Source organism: Xiphophorus couchianus, chromosome 15, assembly GCF_001444195.1.
Source record: "Xiphophorus couchianus chromosome 15, X_couchianus-1.0, whole genome shotgun sequence".
NCBI classification, from domain to species: Eukaryota; Metazoa; Chordata; class Actinopteri; order Cyprinodontiformes; family Poeciliidae; genus Xiphophorus; species Xiphophorus couchianus.
In genome coordinates this window covers 4,661,270-4,686,527 of record NC_040242.1, presented here as the reverse complement: position 1 = coordinate 4,686,527, position 25,258 = coordinate 4,661,270, and the positions used below count along the sequence as shown (strand labels likewise).

General features: G+C 46.5%; 2 protein-coding genes across 10 annotated transcripts; one reads left to right on the top strand and one right to left on the bottom strand.

Annotated features, from left to right (window-relative positions):
• Nucleotides 1-1,461: 1,461 nt before the first annotated feature.
• bub1 (BUB1 mitotic checkpoint serine/threonine kinase) lies at nucleotides 1,462-11,316 on the bottom strand. The gene is made up of 24 exons (XM_028039534.1): nucleotides 11,124-11,316; nucleotides 10,954-11,013; nucleotides 9,931-10,072; nucleotides 9,246-9,442; nucleotides 8,965-9,005; nucleotides 8,828-8,886; nucleotides 8,711-8,760; nucleotides 8,458-8,642; nucleotides 8,223-8,344; nucleotides 7,851-8,092; nucleotides 7,733-7,773; nucleotides 7,538-7,657; nucleotides 6,698-6,808; nucleotides 6,538-6,616; nucleotides 6,094-6,172; nucleotides 5,833-6,001; nucleotides 5,684-5,750; nucleotides 4,180-4,802; nucleotides 3,608-3,708; nucleotides 3,305-3,466; nucleotides 3,056-3,213; nucleotides 2,806-2,983; nucleotides 1,878-1,984; nucleotides 1,462-1,807 (listed from the first exon to the last, which is right to left on the bottom strand). Exons 1-24 carry the CDS (start codon nucleotides 11,144-11,146, stop codon nucleotides 1,612-1,614), a joined length of 3,312 nt encoding a protein of 1,103 aa, XP_027895335.1. The 5' UTR covers nucleotides 11,147-11,316; the 3' UTR covers nucleotides 1,462-1,611.
• A 1,361-nt stretch (nucleotides 11,317-12,677) lies between these two features.
• Nucleotides 12,678-23,330, top strand: LOC114158211 (heterogeneous nuclear ribonucleoprotein Q-like). Of its 9 annotated transcripts, XR_003598363.1 has the most exons (14): nucleotides 12,681-12,862; nucleotides 14,561-14,739; nucleotides 17,179-17,338; nucleotides 17,599-17,717; nucleotides 17,782-18,003; nucleotides 18,072-18,248; nucleotides 18,322-18,457; nucleotides 18,531-18,736; nucleotides 19,237-19,386; nucleotides 19,460-19,581; nucleotides 19,777-20,318; nucleotides 22,145-22,220; nucleotides 22,321-22,514; nucleotides 22,991-23,330. XR_003598363.1 is itself a non-coding variant. In XM_028039536.1 (13 exons), the coding sequence occupies exons 2-13, from the start codon at nucleotides 14,593-14,595 to the stop codon at nucleotides 22,331-22,333; spliced, it is 2,067 nt and encodes a 688-aa protein (XP_027895337.1). In that variant the 5' UTR covers nucleotides 12,681-12,862; nucleotides 14,561-14,592; the 3' UTR covers nucleotides 22,334-23,330. The 9 variants fall into 9 exon arrangements, 8 of the variants coding, with proteins under 8 accessions (XP_027895338.1, XP_027895337.1, XP_027895336.1 ...); XM_028039536.1 differs by having other exon boundaries at nucleotides 22,148-22,220; nucleotides 22,321-23,330; XM_028039535.1 differs by having other exon boundaries at nucleotides 22,321-23,330.
• The last annotated feature ends 1,928 nt before the right edge of the window (nucleotides 23,331-25,258 follow it).

The following is a 25,258-nucleotide window of genomic DNA, read 5'->3' as shown; positions in this document are numbered from 1 at the left end:
CCAGAATAAATAAAACAACAAATAAAATGAACTATGAAATCTCTGAAACAAAATTATCCTTCAAAATAAAAGAAAAAGTAGAATGAAGAGTCCATCCAGTTGTTGGTAGAATGAGAAACTATTGAATTTGTTTTAGTTTATGATGTGTTTAATTGATTAATTGGTTATTGGGACAGGCCTACTTCTTTACTGGAGCCGTTTCCTGCCTGCAGAAATGTTTCTCAGGAAGAAACCCGATTGGACGAACAGAACGGCGTCCTTTTTCAAACATTACTGCCTCACTTCCTCCTCCAGCTGATTGGCTGACGTGAGTCTGGAGTCAGCCAATCAGCACTGATTGGTCCAATCAAATGGTTCATCAACATGAGCTTGACCTTTGTGACCTCTGGTTCTGTCTCAAGGAATCCAGAACAAGAAGAACCAAAACCAGATAAAGGTTTGGGTTTGAGTTTTGAAATTTCCAGATGAAACCTTTCAGTTTGATCCTGTAAATAAAATGGGTCGTTGCTCTTCCTTCCCTCTGAAAGGAAAACTTTGGCAACGGAAACTCCGTCTTTACGCTCGGCTTCTCAGCAAACATGTTGCTTCAAACCATCAAACTGAGAGAGTTCTGTTTAATCTGACAGAACCGGTTAAACAGAACTGTTCTGTTTAATCGGTTTAATCGGTCGTTTCTTTGGGCTCCAGTAACAGAAACCTGATTTCATAAAACAAACTAAAAAACTCCAGAAGAGTCTGAATCTCGCCTCTCTGGCTCAGAGGAGGAAACGACGCGCTGCGGAGGGGAAGGCTGCGCCCGTTACCTTGGTGACGGCGGGTCCATCGGAGCAGGCGGCGTCCGACAGTCCTCTGCCTGCCATGACTGATGATGATGATCTTCCTCCAGCTTCACAATGCCTTCAGGTGCTGCAGGAATGTGGAGCGCTGTGAAAACAACCAGACACACAGACTGTGCAAAAACAAACAAATCTTTCAAAATAAATACATTTACAAAAGTATATCGGTTTGAGTTTAAGCTAATTACATTAAAATTATAAAATATGTCAACTTTTTAAATATGCTAATAAATTCAAATTTTACATTTTAAGGAAACATTTGCACCTGAATTTGGATCAAATCCAAATTCCTACATGATAACAGGTAAAATTTCAGAATAAAAGCCTTATTTACTGGTCTTAATTAAACAAAAACATTTCTCATTTAATGATTTATCTTTACTTCACTAGAATTTAGAAAGTATTGCATGTAAGACAAGTTTCTCAAACAAAATGTATTTTTCATTAATGACCATAGCATTTTTTGCTGATCTGCTAAAATATTACAATCATCTAAGACTAAATTCTTGTTTTTTATGAGCCAGAACCATCAGAACAGAAATCCTGAAACATTTCCCTCTGCGATTTTAACTGGATTGGGACAATATGCTGCCACTCAGGTCCGTTTGAAGCAGAAACACAAAAATCAACAAGACTCCAACACATTTTATTGTCATCAACAACATAAGAGTAATTTCACAGCACTACAAAATGAAGCCCATAAAAAAAAGAAGATATTTACAGATGGTGTGATTAACTGAAACCAGTCTGTGTGATCCAGTGGTTCTCCACAGGATCACCTGCGGGCCCGGTTGTTCTCCATCAGCTGCACCACCAGGCGGCTCTTTAGCGTAGCTAGCTTGCTCCTGTAGTGCTGCTCCAGGACGGCGGCCAGGCGGCGGCGGAGGCCCTGCAGGCTGGGCAGAGCGCCGCAGTCCGGCACGTTGAGCAGCGTGTGGAAGAAGTCCTGCCACAGGTCGGCGTGGGGTTTTCTGGAGGGAGAGGAAGCGGTTAGGGGGAGAACCGAGCCGGATCCAGAGGGACCGGGGGTGATCGGGTTACCGTCTGAAGATGCCATTGGTCTGCCAGACGCCGCCCTCGTTAACGACCTGCATGTAGGTCCCAAACAGCAGGCAGTAGACGGTTCCCGCGATCCCAAAGTAATCCGTCTGGAAACACAGAGCAGATTTACATTCACACCCTGGTCCGGGTTCTGGTGGTTCTGATGACTAGAACCCAGAGTTCACTCTGTACCAGAATTAATCTGCAGCCAATAATTTAGCTTTGACTTTTTAATCTAGTTCAGAAATCATTCTGAGGGTCAAAGATCAAACTTTTCTCCGACTGGTTCATCTCGGACTGCCTTTAACTCATTGGCTGTTTAACATGGAAGCTCTGGTTCTGATTGGTCGGACCGCCACAGCTCAGCCAATCAGTGCAGTGGATTCATCACTTTGAAGTGTTATTATAGAAATGTGACCAGATGTGTCCAGTTCCATTAAAATATAATTATATTAAGAAATAAAAATATTAATGATCAAGAAATACATTTAAAAAAATATTAAATATTTACATTAAAAGATAAATGAATACAAACTGATAAACATTTACCAACCAATCAGTAAGTGAAGAAATATAAAATAAATGTAAATTAAAGATTAAAATGGTCAATAAATATCAATAACAATGTAAATGTGTATAATAAATATAGTTAATAAATTGATGCAGAAAGTTTTACCAAACCTCACTATAACAATATTATAATAATTAAATAAAAATAATAATAAAATATAACAATAAATTAATATGAGAATAAATGAATGTAAACATTATCACAAATAAGTAAATGTTTTTTTCACGCAGTTCTGACTTTTAGTTTTCTTTCATTTCTTATTATTGATTAATTAGATCTTTAATAAATCTCCTTTAGGGTTAATGGCAGACCCAGTCAAATTGCAGCTCCGCCCCTCCTCAAGCCCCGCCCCTCTACCTGGTAGCTCCAGGGTTTCCCGCTCAGCATCTCAGTGCACTGGAAGCCGGACGTCAGACACCTGGCGGTGAACGCAGTGCATTCTGGGAACAACGCCATGTCGATGCTCTGACCCAGGTCGATGAGAACGAGGCCGTGGTCCACGCCGTCAGCGTCGAAGCACCGGTTCTCCAGGAACCTGCAGGGGTGGGACGACGGCGTCAGACGGGCCAGAACCAGAACTGGAACCAGAACCAGCAGACGGACACACCTGTCTCCCAGCAGGAAGTTGTCAGGTTTGATGTCGGCGTGGATGATGCGCGCGGCGTGCAGCTGCTCCACGGTGTGCAGGATGGAGATGGCGAAGTGAAGCACGAGCGGCGGCGGCATCACCTTGTCGCTCTGCGCCCGGAACAGGTTAACGGCGTTCTGCAGCGAGAAAAAAATACAGGAGCGTTACCGCAGCGACACGGAGCGTTACCACAGGAAACGCTGTGTCGGCACGCGGGCCGCGACGCACCAGCAGGGTGCCGTAGTTGTGCAGCTCCCCCAGCATGATGCTGCCGTCCAGGAATAGGTGAGCGGAGCGGATGCTGCCCAACAGGTGGCGCACAGAAGGAGGCAGGCGGGCGTCTAGACAGGTGTTGATGTAAAACTCCCAGGGATTGGCCGGTTTCTGCACCTGCAGAAGACAGGAAATGATGACATAGAAAGGAGGAAATAAGGAAATAAAAGGAAGTGAGGAAAGCTAATATGAGCTGAAGAAGGAACCAAGGACAGAGGAAAGGAGAGCAAGAAGTGGTACGGGGCGCCCCCTCCTGACCTTCAGGACCATCCTGTCAGAGGTCGCAGGGTTGGTGGCCTGGAAGACCGTGGCGAAGGCTCCCTGTCCGAGGACGGCGTCCACTCTGAGGGACGACGATCCTGCAGGACGAGAGACAGCAAGACGTCTGAGAAGGTCCTACTCAAAGTTTCCACATCTTCCCTGTTTATTAGATTTAACTGATTTTCTGTCAGCTGGAAATTAAAACGTCGTTTAACAATTTACTGCTAAAAATCTGAAAAGTGTGGAGCGGGTTTATATCATCTGCAGCTCAGTCAGACTCAGCTTTCATGTCCTTCTGCAGATTCTTAGTCGAATCAGATCTTTGACTAGGCCGTTCTGCTCTGATCTAAACCATGATGCTGCCACCACCGTGTCAGGTGTGAGCCAATCAGATCAGACCTGAGCTCCTTTATTTGATACCAGCAGGAACTCTTTCACCCTAAAAACATCAGGGTGTGAATTCAGACGCATGCCACACTTTTCAGCTGTTTATTTGCTGCTTATGTTGGTTTGACTCATTATGTGATGTGAGCGGTTCAGGCTGTGACCTCTGACCCCGCTGGTCCTACCCAGGCTGAGGATGTTCTTGGGGCCGATGCTGGGGACAGCGCAGGGCCAGCTGTAGCAGCAGGGGTGAGAGGTCAGCGGTGGGCGGAGCCGGGACAGCAGGTCCGAGATCCGGTTGGCGTCCCAGGGGTCGGACACCAGCCGGAGGCCGCCGGGCTCCGCCGGGCTCATGGGGACGTCCCGGGTTCTGGCCGAACCGGGTCGGCAGGGACTCAGGAAGGCATCCAGGTCCGGCTCTGCTGAGGCGACGGGACTCCTGATGTCCAGCCAGCTCGCCGTGGGGGCGCACTGCGGGCTCATGGGAACGTCACCGAGCCGGTTCTCGTCTGGTTCTGGGCTGCCGGGCCTCTCTGGGTCCTCCAGGATCTGAAACGGTTCTCTGCTAGGTCTGAGCGGGTTCTGCAGAGGGCTGGCCTCCCAGCCGGCGGCCCCGGAGGCCTCGGCCGGGCAGAGCGTCTGGTCCCTGAAGGAGAGCAGGGCAGGCGGCGGCGGCTGCGTCATGCTGAGGCAGGAGGAGGCGAAGCCGTCGGCCATGATGGTACCCTGCCGCGCTGAGGACGGCAGCAGCGGAGCGCCGGCCGCCTCCGATGCCGCGTCATCGGCTGGACTCTGCTCCATGATGGGGCTGAGGGAAAACCAACACCATCTTTCACTTAATACCAATAACACACAGCTTCTTTATTTCACCTTTTTATTAAAGAAAAACATGGGGCGTGCTGTGGTGGCGCAGGGGGTTAGCACGCCCCACGTTTGGAGGCCTTAGTCCTCGACGCGGACGTCGTGGGTTTGACTCCCGGACCCGACGATATTTGCCGCATGTCTTCCCCCCCCTCTCCTGTCAGCCTGCTGTCATATAAGGGACACTAGAGCCCACAAAAGACCCCCTGGAGGGGTGTAAAAAAGAAAAAACTAACTACTTTTAAAAAAAGTGACTCGTGATAAATCTAGTAACTTGTTTTGACAAATCCACCTATTATTTCGAAAAGGAAATAGCAACAAATCTAGCAACTCTTTAAAAAAAGAAAAAGTGATTCACATGACAAATCTAACAACTTTTTTTCCTTATAAAAAAAGGTCGGTCGGCGGGTCGGAGGGAAGCTGTGTGATGTCGACATCAACCAAGCTGGACCGGAGGAACCAATGGGAAAATTCAACTGCAGTACCACACTTCGACCACAAGGTGGCAGCACTCAGGCAGGTTTAGGCCAAATATTGCAGAACTAAACACATTTACAGGAAAATGTCAAAATGTGCACAGAAACAAAGATCGGATCCTTAAGTACCAATTTACACTTTATCTGCAAAAAAAACTTAATTTGGGTTTTAGTTACACTTTAATCAAAACAAACCAATGTGATCACACCTCTATCAATTTGTTTCATGTTGGATTCATGTTAATGTGTAATTAAAGTCAAAACCTTCAATAAAAACATACAGAAAATCTCACAACCCCATTGCAGTACCTCTGCGACCCTCCTACAGGTTGTGACCCCCATGTTGGCTCACCTGAGTTTTTTCGTCTGCCGTCTGATGAAGACGTTTTCGTCAGCGTCGCCGCCATCTCCGTTATTCTCTGCAGGAACATCAGAATCAGAGCCTCATCCAGTGAAGCATCATGGAGGAGGAGGAGGAGGTTGCGGAGCCTCCGCCGGTACCTTCAGCCAGGAAGAAGCCGCCACTGAATGGCGTTTTGTGAGTGAACGGTGTGGAGACGAACTGGGCCAGCGGGGCGAAGTCGGTGGTGCTGTTGGGACAGGCGGCCAGCGAGTTGTGGCGGGCGCCCCACATGGTGCTCTCGTCTGGGATCAGCTCCGACGGCGTCTCCTGGTGGACACGGACAGAGATTCAGCCCGACAACCGCCAGCACCAGCTGGACCAGAACCGCCGGAGATTCCCAACAACTGTCCCAAACTCACGTTGGGTCTGTCTGCTCTCGGCCCGCCGAGTTCTGTCAGAGCCCTGGCCGGTTTGGACCTCTCAAACGGAACTGCGGCGCTGAAGGAAACAAAAACATCAAATCAGTCCATGTGGTACCATGGTTACAGATGATAAATGTCCAAAACTGAAAACGTAGGAGCTTGAATCCTTCCAGCTGCAGAGCATCCAGAGACAGAAGGAAAGATGATCCAAAGATCAACGACTAGGAAAGGAAATCAAGAACAAGACAGATCAAAACAGAAAGGAAGGGAACAAGGAAGTAAGGAAGGGAACAAGGAAGTAAGGAAGGGAATAAGGAAGTAAGGAAGGGAACAAGGAAGTAAGGAAGGGAATAAGGAAGTAAGGAAGGGTCACAGGACGGTACTGTCTCTTTAAGGAGGCTGCAGGAGCCTCTGATGATGAGGAAGAGGAGGAAGGTTTACCTGCCGTTCTCTTTGTCTTCATAATCCTGGAAGATGGTGAACGGGGCGGCGGCCGGCAGCTCCGGTACCAGAGGGACCACTGTGACCAATGAAGGAGAGAACGGGTCAGAACCGGGCTAACCAGAACCGGCCTGCAGTTCTACAGATCCAGAACGTTTACCGCCAGTCTCCAGGTCCGGGTCGGGTTCAGCAGTGGCCCGGTGCAGCATGGAGGCTCCCTGGAACGGATCGTCCAGGAAGGTCGGAGCCTGGAACATGTTCATGATAACGCCTAGAGGGAACAACGGGTCAGAACCAGAACCAGAACATGATGACGCCTAGAGGGAACAACGGCTCAGAACCAGAACCAGAACATGATGACGCCTAGAGGGAACAACGGCTCAGAACCAGAAGTCATGCATAAAACACTGAGCAGTTTTCACACTAAAACTTTTCGTGCGGAAAAATGTATTAAAATGCGGCGCACAAAAAACTGGGATGCATAAATCCGTGGCCTCGAACATTTCCTTTATTAATCCTAATTTGCAGAAACAGAGCAGCTGCTGCTCCGCCTGTCGCCTCCATAAATACATATTAATGTAAATTAGTATAAATACCAGGAGGTCTGTCGCTGCATGAAGCAGTAACCATGGCAACGACCTTGTCTATAGCAGAATAAGTATTTATAATAATAATAATTGTATATTTTATTTAAAAGGCACTTTGAGGACAGATAATGTCACCTCACAAAAATAAAAATAAATTTTAAAGAAAAAAAATCCAAATTAAAAAAATAAAAAAATAAAGAGATCCTGTAAATGCATGTTTATAGTTTATTATTGTTCACAAGTAAAGTTTGTGTGGCTGCTGCACATTTTCAGTGAAAAAGTTTGCGTATATTTACGCAAACTTTAACGCAAAGTTAATTTTTATACATGCCGACTTGTGCGTAAAATATGGCACTGCACATTTTTTGTGAGCACGCCGCTTTATGCATGAGGCCCCAGGGCCGGGCGCTCACCCAGGGCCTCCCGCGTGTTGACGGTGGGCGACGGCTGCGCCCTGGAGGGCGTGGCCTGGACGAAGCCCAGAGAGGAGTTGGGCGTGACGTGGGAGACGTTGGCTGCTCCTCCCTGAGACACTGGAACGATGAAGAAGAAGAGGATGATGAGGAGGATGAAGAGCAGGAAGAAGGAGGAGGGCGATGATCACTCACCATCAAGCTTCTCCTCAGGTTCTGGTACCAGACCGCAATGCCTGATGGGAAATATGGAGGGTCAGAGAGTTTGAGGAAGTCGTGCGAGTTTCCCCTCCGGAGGTCATCAGGTACTCACAGCGGCGCCGCGCCGAGCCCGCTGGGCCGACGGGCTTCCGGGTTCCTCTGGGCTGATGACCCGGTAGCCTGAGGTTCTGCTGCGCCACTGCAGTCGGACAGGACGGGGAGATGGCGGGTTGCCTCAGAACCAGAACCGGTACCGGCAGCCTCCTGGATAAGGCTGAGGTCGGAGAGAAGCCCCTGACCGACGGAGCGACGGGAATGAGAGGAGGAGGAGAAGATGAAGGGAGCAGCAGAGGCCTGGAGGGGGAAACATCACCAGGTTACCTGGGTCAAAGGTCACACGATGAGACAGACAGAGGAAGGAATAGAAACGCAGAAGGCAGAGAGAAAGAGAGAAAGGCAGACGGCGCTCCGTCTCCATGGTGACCTGCAGGGTTGTGCAGGGAGATCCTCCACAGGCCTGCAGGCTCTGGTTGACCTGCTGCAGCATGCTCTGCAGCATCTGCACCTCCTGCTCCTCCTGCGGCAGCTGCCGCAGCTGCAGCTGAACTGCAAGGACAACACAAGAAACGGGTCACTTCCTGTCTCAGGGAGAAACGGGTCACTTCCTGTCTCAGGGAGAAACGGGTCACTTCCCGTCTCAGGGAACGCCGGGTTCTTACTCTTCTCCCTCCACTCCCGCTCCTGCCTCTCCCGGATCTTCCTGAAGTATTTCTCGGCCCGGACCTCTTCGAAGCAGAACTCGACGCCGTCGCTGACCAACGCGTCCTCGCTGTACTCGGAGACCGTTGGGGCGGCGGCATCCTGACTGGACGGTTGTGTCCCCGACGTCTCGGTGCGGGACACGCTGCGGACCACACCACAAGTGAGCGGACGCCTCGTTAAGACCAGGACTAACGAGCTCAGAGGACTTACGTCGTGACGGTTCTTCTCAGAGGCAGTTTGGATGGAGAATCAGCGGCGGCCTGGACAGAACCAGAGGTTTAGTGGGTCATACTGGTGCTACCGTTGCAAACAGTAACGGACAAGAACCTTTTTCTGGGGAGACATCTGATTGGTCAGCTGGGAGTTCTGCAGAGGGACTTGGGCTCCTATCCAATGAAACACAGGAAGAATCAGCAGCTGATCCAACATGGCGTCATGAGAGAATCGGGTCAACAGACTCTCACCGGACGCTGGAGGCTCGGTTCTGGTTCTGCTCTGGAACTGCCTGCAGGTCACACTTCACATCAGCATAAACTGCACTCAGCAAACCTCCGCTAATCTGCTAATACGCTAACAGCAGAGCTAATTTTCAGCTTGAAATTAAAGGGTTGTAGTCTTTAAAGAAAAGATGTTATTTCAGGTTAGCGCATTAGCATTAGCTTTCTCAAAATGCCATGTTGGTGTAGTGCTTTAGCATTAGCTTCTTCTACAAACGGTGTTGGTTTAGCGCTTTAGCTGTACTCACCTGTACTCGTGGAGCAGCGTGTCCGCCGGCTGGGCCTGGTTCTCCAGAGCCTTCAGGTAAACGGCATCAGCCTGATCCTTCATTCCCTTCTGCTCAAAGTGCCGAGCCCAGGCCAGGTACAGAGCCGCCGTCCTGCTGCCGACGCCGCGACTGAAGACGTGAGCGTACAGGTTGGCGGGGTCCACGCAGTAACTGGCCTGGAAGACACGGTTTCCATGGACACCTGAGCAATGCAACAGCTTCCAGCACCAGGGATTACAACAAAACCGGACCTTCATCATGGTCCACTGAAAACCTGATTCAATTAAATCTGCAGAAGACTGAGATACTAAGGAAGGAAGAAAGGATGGAACAAAGAAGGAAGGAAGGAAGGAAGCAAGCGTCCTTCTGGCTCCAGGAACAATTTCAGTTCAGTAAATCTGTGACTGGATTCAGAATATGAATTGGTCTCATCTGATTAATAAACTGCTGGTTGAATTTTAATGAAAACATTCAGATTCATCAAGCAAACCTAAAACTCACTAAATCACACCTCCATCTTTCTCCATCAGTAAACTTAAAGGACACTCTCGCTGTTTGAGGTAACTAGCTGTAACTACTTCTAGTTAGCTCTAAGTAACTCGAACCAATTAGGATGAGCGGTTCGGTCCTGCTGCTCAGCGCCGGAACAACGAGTCTGACTTACACATCTGATGCAGTAGTTGACGTAGCGGACGTCGTTGGCATATTGATCCACGTTGAGGAATCTTTGGACCAGCGCCTTAAACACCAGGGACATCTCACTGCTGCCCTCTGCTGGCTGCCTCTGCTCCAGGAAGTCCACAAACCTGCAGGACCCGAGAACGGAAAAGTCACAAACACAGCAAGCAACGTTTCTCTGGGGCAGCAAATATTTTGTTCAACTGATTTTGTATTTATTTATTAGACTTCTTTGCATTCTTTACTGTATTTATGTGAGCTTGTGCAATGTAATTTGAACTTCTTTAGCCTGTAGCAATAAACAATCAGTTAATAGAATAAATAAATTAAAATGAGCTTGATTTCAATTCAGATGATTAATATTTTCTAATGCAAATCTTCCACTGAGACATAATAATCCATTTTATTTGTGGTTTCGCCTGTGTGTGGTTATATTTCCGTTTTATCTATCGTTTTTGGTTATTGTGTGTTATTTTGGTTATTTAAAATATCTTCCAGTTCCACTGTTGAGCAGTCATTACAAAATTAAAGCGTATTGGTTTCTGAGAGAACAAATTTGCATTATTAAGTTGAAAATTCTGGCTTATATTGTTGGTTTCATTTTGTGTTGTTGCTGAGACACATTTCATGGATGTGTCTGTTTATATAAATATGTTCAAGACTGAATTAAAGTGAAGGCTACCTCAAAACCTTCACTGAAATAAAAATAAAAAATGGCCTGTACTATTTTATGATAAATAAAATCGTTCATTTTCAGAAATTTGTTGCGTCTTTTCTAGTTTTTAAGACCCATTTTCTCCACCTCTAGATTAAAGCTGTCAGGATTCCAAATTGTTCCACAAAAATCAGAGGAGACTTCCTAGCGGCTGAATTAACTCATCTGATCAGACAAGATTTTATTATTTAAAGCTGAAGAGAAATTGATTTTGAATTCAAGCTCATTTATATGTCTGAAGTACTAACCTACCTCGGTTCAGATTAAAACAGCAGAATTAGCGGAAATACTTAACTGTCCCACGGATCCAGCGGGTCGTCTCCGCTGTAGGAGGCCAAACTTTCTTCAAAACACCTAAAAATGGGGAAATATGGAGACAACTTTAAGGAGGAAAGTCCAGCGTCCAAAATATAGCTAATAACTGGTATTAGCTACAGGAGGCTAACTCGGGCTAGCGTTTTTACCGTAAATATGAAGCGATATCCATCTCAGCCCGGGGTAATACTTGGCTCACTATTAATAGATTCACCTTATGGATAAACAGAGATTATATTACTGTGTACATTTTGAATTGTTTTTAGCACTTTAACTACAATAACAATTCCTGTTGCTGGCTCTGTTCCTGTGTTACGTTTGAAATTTCGCGCTCAACCAATGAGCGTCCAACAATGCATGCAAGGCACGCCCCTGATGAGAAACAGGAAGTGACGTACAGAATTGCGGAGGTTCTTGTCAGTACAAACAAAACTAGCTTAAAATAAACCAAAAATAATTTTTAAAAAATCACAAAGTAAAATACATTGAGTCAAAATAAAATAAATCAATTAAAACATTTTTTTAATTAAAGTGACAGTCAAGAATTTTTCATGGACTAATCAGTAAAATGATAAAATACAGATAACTTGTCCTTCCTCCTGAATCCTGTCACAGGGCTTTTTGTTTATTTTACTAACTTTCACTTTCAAAAGTCTTCCCACTGGTGGAAACATCTTGTGGAGCCCTCAGATAGAGATGGTCCTGTCTTTCCTACTGATCCTCTCATACTGAAGTTGTTTAAAAGTTAGAAAACTGTTGGTTTCACCAAAAATATTTTCAGAAGCAGTTTCCAGCAGGCTGTGCTAATGGAAAGCGATGAATGGTGCATCCAACTATTAACCAACACAAGAAAACAGTGATAAATCAATAAAAGCTAAATCATTGTTCTGCACTAATCAGTCCAATTTTGCACAACTGCACTGTGGCACACTTGCTGTACATATATTTACATATACATACTGTATCTGCATTTTTTAAATCTTTGCAAGGACTGCTCTAAGTTCCTTTTTATATTGACAGCATATTATATTTTATTTTTAATTTTGTCTGCAACTGCTACTCAGTGGTGGTTGTTGTGTGTCTTGTCTCTATGCTGTAACTGTGAAGTAATTTCTCTGCTGGGATGAATAAAGTAATTCTATTCTATTCTATTCTAAAAGCACTGGGGGAGACAGGAGAGAGAACGGGAGACAGAAAGATGGAGAAAATTACTCTCATACTATTTTGGATCACAATTATAATTTTTATCATCAAATTTAACCTGTTTTTTATCATTAATGTAAACTTACATTGTTCTACAATGTAACATTGTTTTATAACATTATTTTATAACTAGAAAAATGTTGACAGATTAAGCTGACTTTGAGTCTGTCTATATTACTGGAAGGATTGGGGTGAATTGGAATCCGTTATGGGATCTCTGACTATCTTCACTAAGTTATTATTGTCTGTAACTTTATTACTGTGTTGTTCTATGTTATTACCATTTGGCAGGTGGTATTGTGGTCCATTACTGTTTTTTAACCTTATTACGACCATTAAGTCATGGTTACCGTGTTTTATTACAGCATGAGCTATACATTAACTATGTGTTAGCGTGTTATTACTACATTAGCTGGGATTTACAGTGATGGCAATCACCAGCCCCGTTTCCCGCCGCCGTAACCCAGATGAATGAAACCGGAGCAGCCCCTGAATCCCCCCATCAGAAACCCTGTTTCTCTAAAAGGGAAGAAGCGGACCTCGGGACTTTACCTCGCCGCCATTTTCTAACCCGGGGTGAAAAAAGGAAACCAAGTGAACATCACCGGGGTCAGTATTCCTCCCTAATTCGGACCACCATCACCACAGCGGGTCAGCATCGTGCACTCAACGTTACATCCGCATGGTATGTACCCGGAAAGGCTTGCTCTTTGGAGGGTGGGGTGTTTAGCTAGAGCCGGTGTTAGATGCTGTTCGCTCCGGCCTCTGCTGATGGCTAACCGGCATTTTGAAGCGGTGAAACGGTTCCATTCTAGTAACGTGACACTGCCAGAGAACATGAGGTAACTTCAGCTACATAAAAGGTCATTATAATGAGGTAATGAAGAGGAGATGAAGATGTTTGCTTAGGTTGGTGTAACGCTGAGGCCTGCAGCCTGCAGAAGCCTGCGCTGCCGGCTAACGGCGTGTGGCTGTGAGAGGAAACCTGCAGGCTGCTCCAGCGCTCAGTTTATCCGTTATAAAAGCTTCTAACTGTTGGCAGAGCATAGATATATGTTGGTTTCCGTGTTGAACATGTTCGGCTTCAGTTATCATGTGCAGAAAACCCATTTAATGAGCTAGCAGCCCAGTTTCTAATATTATAAACAGGACGGTGGCGCCAACAGTCCATTTATTCAGAGCACACCTCCAGAGGTGATCTCTGATTGGCCAGATGGGAGCAGTGGTAAATAATCAAGGTGATCCGATACTGTTGTCATGGATACTTCGCTTTTAAGTTGAATCAGTTCCAAAATAACAAGATATAACCCTGAAGAAATATGATCTTTTTGTAAAAATGCTAAGCAGCAATCCTGCTGCTCTCACTGAAACGGGATCCTGACTGAACTCTGACCTTAATCTGACTGAAAACAACAACAGAACAAGAATTTACACATTGAAGCTTCCTAATATCACTAAAAAACAGGTTTCTGGATTAAAAAGTCAGCCTGTCATTTTCATATTAAAACAAGTTTTTATCAAAACTCAGATTAAATGTTTGTCAAACGAATAGAATATACTTTATCGATCCCCAAGGGAAAATTGCTTATTTGTTGAAAGCTACTCCATCTTAGGTAATAAATGCAAAGTTTATATACACTCAGCAAAAATATAAACGCAACACTTTTGTTTTTGCTCCCATTTTTCATGAGATGGACTCAAAGATCTAAAATTCATTCCAGATAAACAATATTACCATTTCTTTCAAATGTTGTCCACAAATCTGTCTAAATGTTTGATAGTGAGCACTTCTCCTGTGCTGAGATAATCCATCCCACCTCACAGGTGTGCCACATCAAGATGCTGATCTGACATCATGATTAGTGCACAGGTGTACCGTATACTGCCCACAATAAAAGGCCACTCTGAAATGTGCATTTTTTTTCCTTTATTGGGGGTCTGGGGACTCAGAACCAGTCAGTAGCTGGTGTGACCACCTTTTGCCTCATGCAGTGCAACACATCTTCTTTGCATAGAGTTTATCAGATTGTCAATTGTGGCCTGTGGAATGTTGGTCCACTCCTCTTCAATGGCTGTGCGAAGTTGCTGGATATTAGCGGGAACTGGTACACGCTTTCGTATACGCCGGTCAAGCACATCCCAAACATGCTCAATGGGTGACATGTCCGGTGAGTATGCTGGCCATGCAAGAACTGGGACATTTTCAGCTTCCAAAAATTGTGTACAGATCCTTGCAACATGGGGCCGTGCATTATCTTGCTGAAACATGAGGTGACGTTCATGGATGTATGGCACGACAATGGGCCTCAGGATCTCATCACGGTATCTCTGTGCATTCAAAATGCCATCAATAAAATGCACCTGTGTTCTTCGTCCATAACAGATGCCTGCCCATACCATAACCCCACCACCACCATGGGCCACTCCATCCACAACATTGGCATCAGCAAAGCGCCCACCCACACGACGCCACACACGCTGTCTGCCATCTGCCCTGAACAATGTAAACCGAGATTCATCCGTGAAGAGAACACCTCTCCAACGTGCCAGACGCCATCAAATGTGAGCATTTGCCCACTCAAGTCTGTTACGGCGACGATCTGGAGTCAGGTTAAGACCCCGATGAGGACGACGAGCATGCAGTTGAGCTTCCCTGAGACGGTTTCTGACAGTTTGTGCAGAAATTCTTTGGTTATGCAAACCAATTGTTTCAGCAGCTGTCTGAGTGGCTGGTCTCAGACGATCTTGGAGGTGAACCTGCAGGATGTGGAGGTCCTGGGCTGGTGTGGTTACACGTGGTCTGAGGTTGTGAGGCCGGTTGGATGTACTGCCATATTCTCTGAAACGCCTTTGGAGACGGCTTAAGGTGGAGAAATGAACATTCAATGCACGAGCAACAGATCTGGTTGACATTCCTGCTGTCAGCATGCCAAATGCTTGCGACATCTGTGGCATTTTGCTGTGAGACAAAACTGCGCATTTCAGAGTGGCCTTTTATTGTGGGCAGTATAAGGTACACCTGTGCACTAATCATGATGTCAGATCAGCATCTTGATGTGGCACACCTGTGAGGTGGGATGGATTATCTCAGCACAGGAGAAGTGCTCACTATCAAACATTTAGACAGATTTGTGGACAACATTTGAAAGAAATGGTAATATTGTTTATCTGGAATGAATTTTAGATCTTTGAGTCCATCTCATGAAAAATGGGAGCAAAAACAAAAGTGTTGCATTTATATCTTTGTTGAGTGTATATAAGAGTGATAAGTTCAAAATGACTAGATATAACAAATAAATACACAACAAGCAAATCATGATCCTAAAACTCAGAATTGATTCTCTGGACGCCGAAACATTAAAGTCACACAAACGGGTTCAGAGTTTCCCCCAGTAAACCTGCTGAGGCGTCCGCCCTGTTTTTGTACTAAAAGATGTTAATTAGGCAGGAAATGTAAAAATATTACTGGGTAATTAAATGTTACAGGAAAACATCTCCAGTGAAACGATATTTAAACCAACAACTAGTCTGAAAAACAACAAATCAAAAAATACAATTAAGATGAATATCAATTATTTGCATTTTTGTTTAATCCAAATGAAGTCAGCGGCTCCATCGGGCCCCCAGGGCTTGAGGGGCCATAAATGATAATATTTTAACACAGATACATAAATGTAACATTTATTTATTGAGATTAGCAATGCTGCTAAATTTGATTTGATGGTTTCAGCATAAATAGATTAAAATATTTAAAATTGTTTAACATTTAAATGTAAGATTTTAAGGAGCTGGCAAGTTTACTTTGTAAAAGTTCAAAGAACAATATTCATAGTTAGATTGTTTTGTTACCATAGCAACAGTCTGATGCTGTGAGTTGAATCTTTGAGTTTGAGCAAATGAATAAACTGTAATTATAACTGATTGTTTTCAGGTTGGCCAGTTAATCTACTGTCTCTCTCCCAGATTAAATCCAACACAGAAGCTGTTAGAGGTGCTGATGGTTTTAGCAGCAAGAGGGGCCCCTAGGTCAGATTCTGCTCCAGGCCTCATGCAGCCTTGGACCGGCCCTGCAGGATGAGTTCAATCTGCTGTGCAGAGATGAGCAACAAACTGAGATTTAATTTAATGCTAATGTGGCTTTATGAGCTCTAACATTTCTGTCTCTTGAGTTTTTAATAAGAGCCACAGAAACTATTTTGGTTGCTCCAGTTTATGGGACGAGTAGACAAAGCATTTGGTATGATTTGATGCTTCGTAACCGGAAAAATAATAATAAAATAATATAAAACCAGCATGAAGCGTGACTGCGAGGAGAGCGTCAAGCTCCACACCAGCTGATCCTGCATGATGAGGTTAGCGCTAACGCTCCGACCAACTGGGACAATACATAACCTTTATCAGCGCAGACAGAGCCAGGCGCTGGGCAGCAAGTTGAGATGGAAAAGCCGCACAAAATTCTTTGTCCATAAATATAAATCATTCTCACCACTCGCTCAACGCTCCTCTGAAAGCCACTAGAAGTTATTCACATAGAGCTGCACAACCAGAGCTAACACGGTGGGTTTAAACTCCTATCTTGATCAAAAACTCTGGAAAGAAACAATTCCTCACAGGGGGTTGATGTAAATATAGGTCAGCCTGAGTCCAGTTTGAGTGAAAGGAGGTGCGCGATCTGAGGTAAACTTAAGACATCCAGCTGCTGCAGCACGCGAGGCAACACACACAGGCGCCAGCGGTGCTATTGGTCCGGCTTTAAATGCATAAACAATAAACCCATCTTCTATAAACTCATCTTTTAGGAATAAATCTGCTCTGCCAGTGAGAGTCTTGCAATGCAGCTTTAAAAAAGCGATTTTTATTTTTCTATATTATTATTTTCCTAAAGACATAAACAAGAAAGGCCTAGCCTGGCGGTGGAGCTTGTAAAGCATGGCGGGGGAAACCCTGCGGTTTAAATCCCACAGGAAACAGCTGACAGGTTTCTGCGTCACTTCGTTCCAGATGTCTGCAGATTTGGCCACAGATCACGTGAACGGGAACGGCACCGAGGAGCCCATGGAAACCATGGCAACCGTGACCCGCTCCGAACATTTCCAGGCTCTGCTGGACGCCGGCTTGTCGCAGAACGTAGCTGAGAAGCTGGACGAGCTTTATGTAGCAGGTCAGGACACACACACACACAGCTGCTGCTGTTCCTGCCAGCTTCTCTTTAGGAGGAAACATCACCGACACACTTTCTGTGTTTCCATATCAAACGTTCAAAATGCTCAAAAACATTCATGTGTAGTGATGCCAACTCCCACCTGCAGGTGGCTCCACTGTTACAGTCGACTGACTGACATGGCGAGTTACAAATTGAGCTACTTAAGTTCTAAAAAATGTTTGTGGAGCTTGACCTGATGCTGACCTTTGACCCTGCAGGCCTGGTGGCTCACAGCGACCTGGATGAGCGCGCCCTGGAGGCTCTGAAGGAGTTCAACGAAGACGGGGCGCTGCAGGTTCTGGTCCAGTTCAAGGAGAGCGACCTATCCCACGTTCAGGTGAGTTTCCCCGGGCGAGGGGGCGGAGCTAGCGGCGGCATCTGACCCGTCTGTGCTCCTCCAGAATAAAAGTGCCTTCCTGTGTGGGGTGATGAAGACGTACCGGCAGCGGGAGAAGCAGGGCACCAAAGTGTCTCCGGCCTCCAAAGGTCCAGACGAGGTGCGGATCCGGGAGCTGCTGGACAGAACCGGCTACACGCTGGACGTCACCACGGGCCAGAGGAAGTACGGCGGCCCGCCGCCGGACGCCGTCTACGCCGGGTCGCAGCCCACAGTGGGAACCGAGGTAGGCCTGCTGCCCGCAGGCTGTTGCTTAGCAACGGCCCCGCTCCTGACAGCTGCCGCTCCCCGCAGATCTTCGTGGGGAAGATTCCCCGCGATCTGTTTGAAGACGAGCTGGTTCCTCTCTTCGAGAAGGCCGGGCCCATCTGGGACCTGCGGCTGATGATGGACCCGCTCAGCAGCCTGAACCGCGGCTACGCCTTCGTCACTTTCTGCGCCAAAGACTCCGCCCAGGAGGCGGTCAAGCTGGTAGGGCCGCAAGCCGCACGCTGCACATGGACCCAGCCGGGCCCGGTACCACAACCTCTCCTCTCTCTTCTAGTGCAATAACTTCGAGATCCGGCCCGGCAAACACATCGGCGTCTGCATATCTGTGGCCAACAACAGGCTGTTTGTCGGTTCCATACCCAAGAGCAAAACCAAGGAGCAGATCGTGGAGGAGTTTTTTAAGGTCACAGGTAAGAAGCGCTCCCGGCGCCGGTTCTGACGGTTCGGCCCGGCCTGACCTCCGGCTCTGCTGTGTCCTTCCAGAGGGTCTCAGTGATGTCATCCTCTACCACCAACCCGACGACAAGAAGAAGAACCGCGGTTTCTGCTTCCTGGAGTACGAAGACCACAAAACGGCGGCGCAGGCCCGGCGCCGGCTCATGAGCGGAAAGGTCAAGGTCTGGGGCAACCTGGTGACGGTGGAGTGGGCCGACCCCATCGAGGACCCCGACCCGGAAGTTATGGCCAAGGTGAGTCAAAACCCAGAACTCACCAGGCGAGATGAAGACGAGCTTCAACCAGGAGCTGCAGGAAGGCAGCGATGGAGGCTGAGGAGGCCCAAAAAACACCAGATACCTGCTGACATGAGCTCACCTGATCGGATCTACTGGTTACTACATTAGCTAACAGCATTACTAGGAGCTAGCTTTAGCAAGAGCACATAGCATACATCAACCAGGAAGCCTTGCAGTGTAAACATGTCAACATCTGTGTGACAAAATTTGGTTTATATTCATAAAAACTAAACATCTGTTACTTTTACAGCTGAAATAAATGTTCCTTATGGATTTTCCTCTGGAGTTATTACATCAGCTTCAGGTTATTTTACGTTAATATTCAAATCGTAATAGTCTTAAAGCAATTTTAAACTTACAGAAACCACTGCTGAAGCAAAGGTTGATCGAAGAATATTGCTGTAAAGTTGGGTGGAAGGAAGAACAGACTGAATGTCTGGGCGTTGTCTCTGCAGGTGAAGGTCCTGTTTGTGAGGAACCTGGCCAACGGCGTCACAGAGGAGATCCTGGAGAAATCCTTCAGCCAGTTTGGGAAGCTGGAGCGAGTGAAGAAGCTCAAAGACTACGCCTTCGTCCACTTCGAGGAGCGGGACGGAGCCGTGAAGGTACCGGCCATGCCCCCGGCGTACGCTTCCTGTCTCTGATTGGACGGCTGAATGAACTCTGGTCCTGCTGCAGGCGCTGGAGGAGCTGAACGGGACGGAGATGGAGGGAGAGCCCATCGAAATAGTTTTTGCCAAACCGCCTGATCAGAAAAGGAAGGAGAGGAAAGCCCAGAGACAAGCTGCCAAGTCCCAAATGTAAGACAGGTCCCACACGATAGACAGACGATAGACAGGTCCCACACCACTGGGGACATTTAGAACCTTAAATGGACCTCCACTGGTTCTGGTCAAACTGGTTCTGGTTCTGGTCAGGACGGGTTGAGGAGTAGGTGGCGCTCTCCATGCTAACTGGTCTCTGTGTGTGACCTTTGCCCTGTCTCCCTCCTGCAGGTATGATGATTATTACTACTATTCGCCGCAGCCCCACATGCCCCTCCCCTCCAGGGGGCGGGGCCGCGGCGGCCGGGGGGGCTACGGCTTCCCCCAGGACTACTACAGCTACGAGGATTACTACGACTACTACGGCTACGACTACCACAACTACCGTGGCGGCTACGACGACCCCTACTACGGCTATGATGACTTCCAGGCCCCGGGCCGGGGGCGGGGCGGCGGCAGGGGCCCGAGGGGTGGAGCATCGCCGGTCAGTGGTCGCGGCGGCGCCGGGGCTCCCCGAGGCCGGGCCGGCTTCTCGCAGCGCGGCGTCGGGCCCGGGCCGGGCCGCGGCGGGCGCGGACCAAGAGGAGGCGTGGCGGCGGCGCGCGGGCGCGGCGGGGTACGTGGTGCGCGGGGCGGCCGCGGTGGAAATGTGGGAGGAAAGCGGAAAGCTGACGGCTACAGCCAGCCAGATTCCAAGCGCCGCCAGACCAATAGTCAGAACTGGGGCTCCCAACCCATTGCTCAGCAGCCGCTCCACTGCGGGGACCATGCTGGTAACTATTCCGGGTACAAATCTGACAACCAGGAATTTTATCAGGATTCTTTTGGGCAGCAGTGGAAGTGAAACCAGTGAAACCAGTAGCACTCTAAAACAAACCCGCTTCTGGTTAAAGACTCGGTCTGATTGGTTGCCTGCAGGTTTTCCTCCAAATTGGTGACATCTGGCAAGATGTGTGTACATATTTTAAAAATCAGCTTGGACTCCAAACATAACCCCACCCCCACCTGTTTCTGGCGAACTGCTCTTCTTCTTCCCTTTGTTTTGACCACTTTTAAAGGCCGTACTTTAGAGGCAGATTTGTGCTGCGGCTCAAGCTTTCTGTATGTTTTTACACACTCTGGTTTCCATGTTCTGAGTAGCTAACAGCAACAAAGCATTTGTCTCCTAAACATGTATTTAAAGCGGTGAAATGACGATTTGTATTGCATTTGTTGTTCCTGAGAAGAACCAGAGGACCCAGCAGTCCTGTTCGGCTTGTATTCTCTGCTGTTTGTCTGCTTTAATAAACATACACACACTCGTGTACAAAAACTACTTCAAATTGTGTTAAATTCATGTTTGGGCAAATTCTCTCTTCAAATTTCCTTCAAATTTAAGGCTCCTTGTGGAAGAAATGGACTGAAGGTTTGCCAGTGTTGGCCCCGTGCTCCAGCGTCACCTTGCATGCCATCAGATCCCAGATCACCTACTTCTGTATGTGTAGTGACATACTCCATCCTTATCAGTTCCTCTCATGTCCAAAAACATAAATGTCTCACAAATTGGTGTCCTAAATTCACTGGACGCAGCATCAACAGCTGAGGGGGGGAGTCGAAGCACAATTTGACTTTAGTCTCAGAGCGAAGCTTTTCTTGTCCCAGAAGGATCTTCCTCGCTGTTTCCCTGCTGGATTCTAACCGCAGTGGTGGGACCGCTAACCGACACGCTAGCTGCGCTAAGCAAAACGTTAGCCGCTGTGCTACACCAACGCCGTATTCAGTGGATGCGTCGAAACATCAATTTAATTTAGACATTTTCTGTAATGCGCTTTGACTTTGTTTGCTTTTTATTAAACTTCATTTATTGATTAAATTCCTAATAATCCAAGAATAAAGTTGTAATATACGACAGTCATTAATTGCATTATTACATAAATAGGATGTAATAATGCAATAAAGTCGCAATACAATGAGAATAAATTGTAATATTACCAAAATAAATTCTTGGTAATAGGATATTAGTTGTAATATTATGACAATAAAGAAAAAAATTGTAATGTTGAGAAAATTTGTAATGTAAGAAAATCGCAATATTACGGGAAAAAGTTTGAAGATGGGAAATGAGGAGAATAAATTTGATTTCTGAGAATTAAATAAAGTCACAATTCGCAAAAAAGTCGTAATATAAAAAAGTCGTGACGTGAATAAAGTCGTAGAATTCAAAAAATTCACAATAAGACAATTCGTAATAATACTATAGTAAAGTCGAACCAAAGTTTGCTATGTGTTTTCAAAGTTCGCTAAAACGCTAAGCTAATAATTAGCACCGGTATTAGCGCATTAGCGGAAGCGTGCCCACCACTGCTAACCCTGCATGTGCTGCTGCTTCTTTGCATGACTCACCTGAGCGTCAATCTATCCAGTCTAGCTCTATGGCTGCTCACCTGTCCGCTCCCTGCTGTCTTAGCGTGTGCTGCTAGCGTGTCCTGCTAGCGTGTGGTGTGCATTAACACATGCATGCGCTGTCAGGCTGTGAATGGTTCCTGCTGCAGCAGATGATGAGTATCGATGTGACGCGTCTCGTTTCCGTCTCTAATTCTTCCTTTTGTTACCCGACTAGCAGGAAAAAGGGCCGGAGGTCGCCGCCGACGAGTCGCTGTGACCGGGCCGGGCGGCGCCCCCTGCTGGAGGGAACGGTAAGGTCAGCTGACTCAGAGGAACCTCCGGCGCTGGACGGGATCCTTCTGGACCGAGCTTTGCTGCTAGCTTGGAGTGAACTCTGGTTTTGTTCTGAAGACGGACTCGATGATCTGGGATCAGCGCCGAGCCGTTCCAGCTGACCGCTAACTACCTCAGAGGACCCAGAGTCCGGGCCGGACGGCGCCGGAGGTTCGCCCTGGCCCAGGCCGTCCTCAGGCCTCCGGTTCTGACCCAGAGAAGGGGACCCGACGGACCCCTGCGTGGAGTCCATCATCAGGCGCCAAGCAGAAGTTAGTCAAACATGTTTATCAGAACCGCCTCGAATGGACCCGACCTCCATCAGAGCAGCACAAAACTAAAATATTTAGCAAATTTGGCTTAAAATCAGCGACTGAAAGTTCTGCTTTCTCCCAGAAGGAGATAAATGACCCCGACATCATGGCTGGTTTCATTTACACCAGAAGAAATTCATAATAAAAGTAGAAAATGTTGGAGCTAAGAGCGCTAAACGTTTTCAAACTTAGCTAAAGCTAAGAGCTAGCTCCGCTTTTAGCATCGTGTACTTATTCAACGTGCTTAAAAAGCTAATTATCTGACATTGTTATATTTTTCACGTAAATGTAAAATAAATTTACCAAGTGAATTATTTTTAAATCCGTTTCCTCGGATCAGAAACTGATCAGATTTAAACGGATTTTTACAAAAATCACTGAAAAGCTCAATTTTCTGGTTTTTATTTCTCACCCTGACCGCCTCGTTATCCCAGCTCTAGAACCGGACCGGTGGTCAGAACCGGGTTCTGGTTCCTGATGATCCGGCTCCACTCTGCCGGTCGCTGGTTCCCCAGCTGAGGACGGGGTTGCCATGGCAACAGATGGAGCTGCAGCCCGAAGGTCGTCGGGTTCATTCGGTTCTGTTCCGGAACGGTCACGACCCGACCCACACTCCCTCTGCAGACCCGGTTCTGGTCCAGAGCCAGGACCGTTTGGGTCAGAAAGCTGGCCTGGCTTCCTTTGGTGGCTCAGAGGTGAAAGGCATTGTGGGAGATGTAGTCGAGCACAGGATCATGTTGCTGCTTTTCTGCCATTAAACAGAATCTGGATCGAGGTTCTGGTCGGATTCTGAGATGATGAGCTGCTTTCAGAGAGTTATCTGAGTGTGTGTGTGTGTGTGTTTCTGAGTGTGTGTGTGTGCGCGCGCTCCTGCAGATTAAATGTTTTCTACTGTACATGATGAACTTATTTTTCTAATAAACTTGTTAACAGTCATTTTGATGTTTTTGTATTTTTTGCTTTATTTATTTTAACATTTAAAAAAATATATCTGAATCTGAAGGAAAGTTTTAAATATTCATTTTCAAAAAAAAAATTTGCAAAAAACTAAAAACGATGAGAACCAAACAGGTCCAGAACCGTCCAGAAGGTCCTGAACTCCTCAGCAGAACCAGAACATTTCCATGATGGCTCATCCAGTAAAAGTCAGAGGTCAACGTGACAGACCAGAACCTCTGCTGCCCCAGCAGAACAGAGACCCGTCTCAGGACCCTGGACCCAATGGAACCTGCTGGTTCTGTTGCATCATGGCTGCAGTCAGACACGGTGGTGGCAGAGTCATGCTGAGGGCTGTAATCAGGAGGTTCTGCTCCTAGCAGTAGAACCTCCTGGTTCTGGTTCTGCCAGAACAACAACCCAAAGCTCATCAGAGTCCATTCAAACAGCTGGACAGGTGTTGAAGTTCTAGTTCCATGGAGCAAAGTGGATACAGAGGCCAATTCAGAGCCACTGTAACACAGACTGCTACAGGAGCCCCTTGCTGCCATCAGCATCGACTCAGGGGAACTTTTGGAGATCAGAGTTAAAATCTTTAATAAAGTTTTTCTGGATTTAGTAATAGCTGAAATATTTTTAAGGTTTCTGTTTTTATGTCTGAGTTTCTCAGTGACACAGTTCAGAGGGTGTACTTACTTCCTGAATCATGTCAGTGATGAGGAACCTGAAGATCCGCCTTGTCCAGGCCCACAGAATCAGCCCCTGGACTGGAAGCTGTTTGTTGTTTTTACCTTAAAATGCCAACTCTCTGATTTTCCTATATCGGTTTGATACAGTAGCGGCTTCCGCACTTCCCATATCTGAGCCTTCTGTCACTTTTTTTCAGCAGTTAAAACTTTAATCCGTTGTTAACACGTAACCTGTTCTTCCGAGCCGCCTTTAACACAACATGAGCGCTATGACGCTCGCGCTGAGTTTATACCTGTGCAGCAGAAGGAGATCTGCTGCTGCTGCTGCGCAGAGCTGCTCAAGTGTATTAGAATCATGGCAGCAAAACGCAAAAAACTTTACAGTTTTTCCCCCAAACTAACCGACAGAGTTCAGTAAAGCTGATGGATGCAGCTAATGTTAGCTAAAAGATGACTAGCTAATGTTAGCTAAAAGATGACTAGCTAATGTTAGCTAAAAGACGACTAGCTAATGTTAGCTAAAAGACGACTAGCTAATGTTAGCTAAAAGACGACTAGCTAATGTTAGCTAAAAGACGACTATCTAATGTTAGCTAAAAGACGACTAGCTAATGTTAGCTAAAAGACGACTAGCTAATGTTAGCTAAAAGATGACTAATTAATGTTAGCTAAAAGATGACTAATTAATGTTAGCTAAAAGACGGCTAGCTAATGTTAGCTAAAAGACGACTAACACCAGTACAGTACCTTACCCTTGCTAACTAGCAGTCTGTAGGCTACTGGTGTTTATGTTCAAAAGTGCGAAGTACTTGTTACATTCACTTGCATAACTTTTTAGGAAAAATTTATTTAATAGTTTTACTGCACTGTTCCTTTTTCTTTTACTCGAGTCATGTTATTGTTGCTACGTAGATTCATTTTGCCTCCAGAATAAGCCGATTCTCCCCTGGAGCCGGGCTGGCTGGGTCGGTGTCGATTCCATGGGGTTAGTACCATCAGCTTGGTACCAAAGTGTAATTTCCGGTCATGTGGGCTCCATCAGGTTGGTACCGTCAGGTCTGTGTCAGTTCCTTTTGG

What these genes read in the sequence shown, in the direction of transcription:
- bub1 (XM_028039534.1), bottom strand. Translation starts at nt 11,146, where the DNA reads ATGGATATCGCTTCATATTTACG. An exon ending in GGGCTCGGCGCGGCGCCGCT is followed by an intron (nt 7,774 to 7,850) that starts GTGAGTACCTGA and finishes ATTTCCCATCAG; the next exon opens with GCATTGCGGTCTGGTACCAG. An exon ending in GGAAACCCTGGAGCTACCAG is followed by an intron (nt 1,985 to 2,805) that starts GTAGAGGGGCGG and finishes CTGTGTTTCCAG; the next exon opens with ACGGATTACTTTGGGATCGC.
- LOC114158211 (XM_028039535.1), top strand. Translation starts at nt 14,593, where the DNA reads ATGGGCCACTCCATCCACAACATTGGCATCAGCAAAGCGCCCACCCAC. An exon ending in GCGACCTATCCCACGTTCAG is followed by an intron (nt 17,718 to 17,781) that starts GTGAGTTTCCCC and finishes GTGCTCCTCCAG; the next exon opens with AATAAAAGTGCCTTCCTGTG. An exon ending in AGCGGGACGGAGCCGTGAAG is followed by an intron (nt 19,387 to 19,459) that starts GTACCGGCCATG and finishes GTCCTGCTGCAG; the next exon opens with GCGCTGGAGGAGCTGAACGG.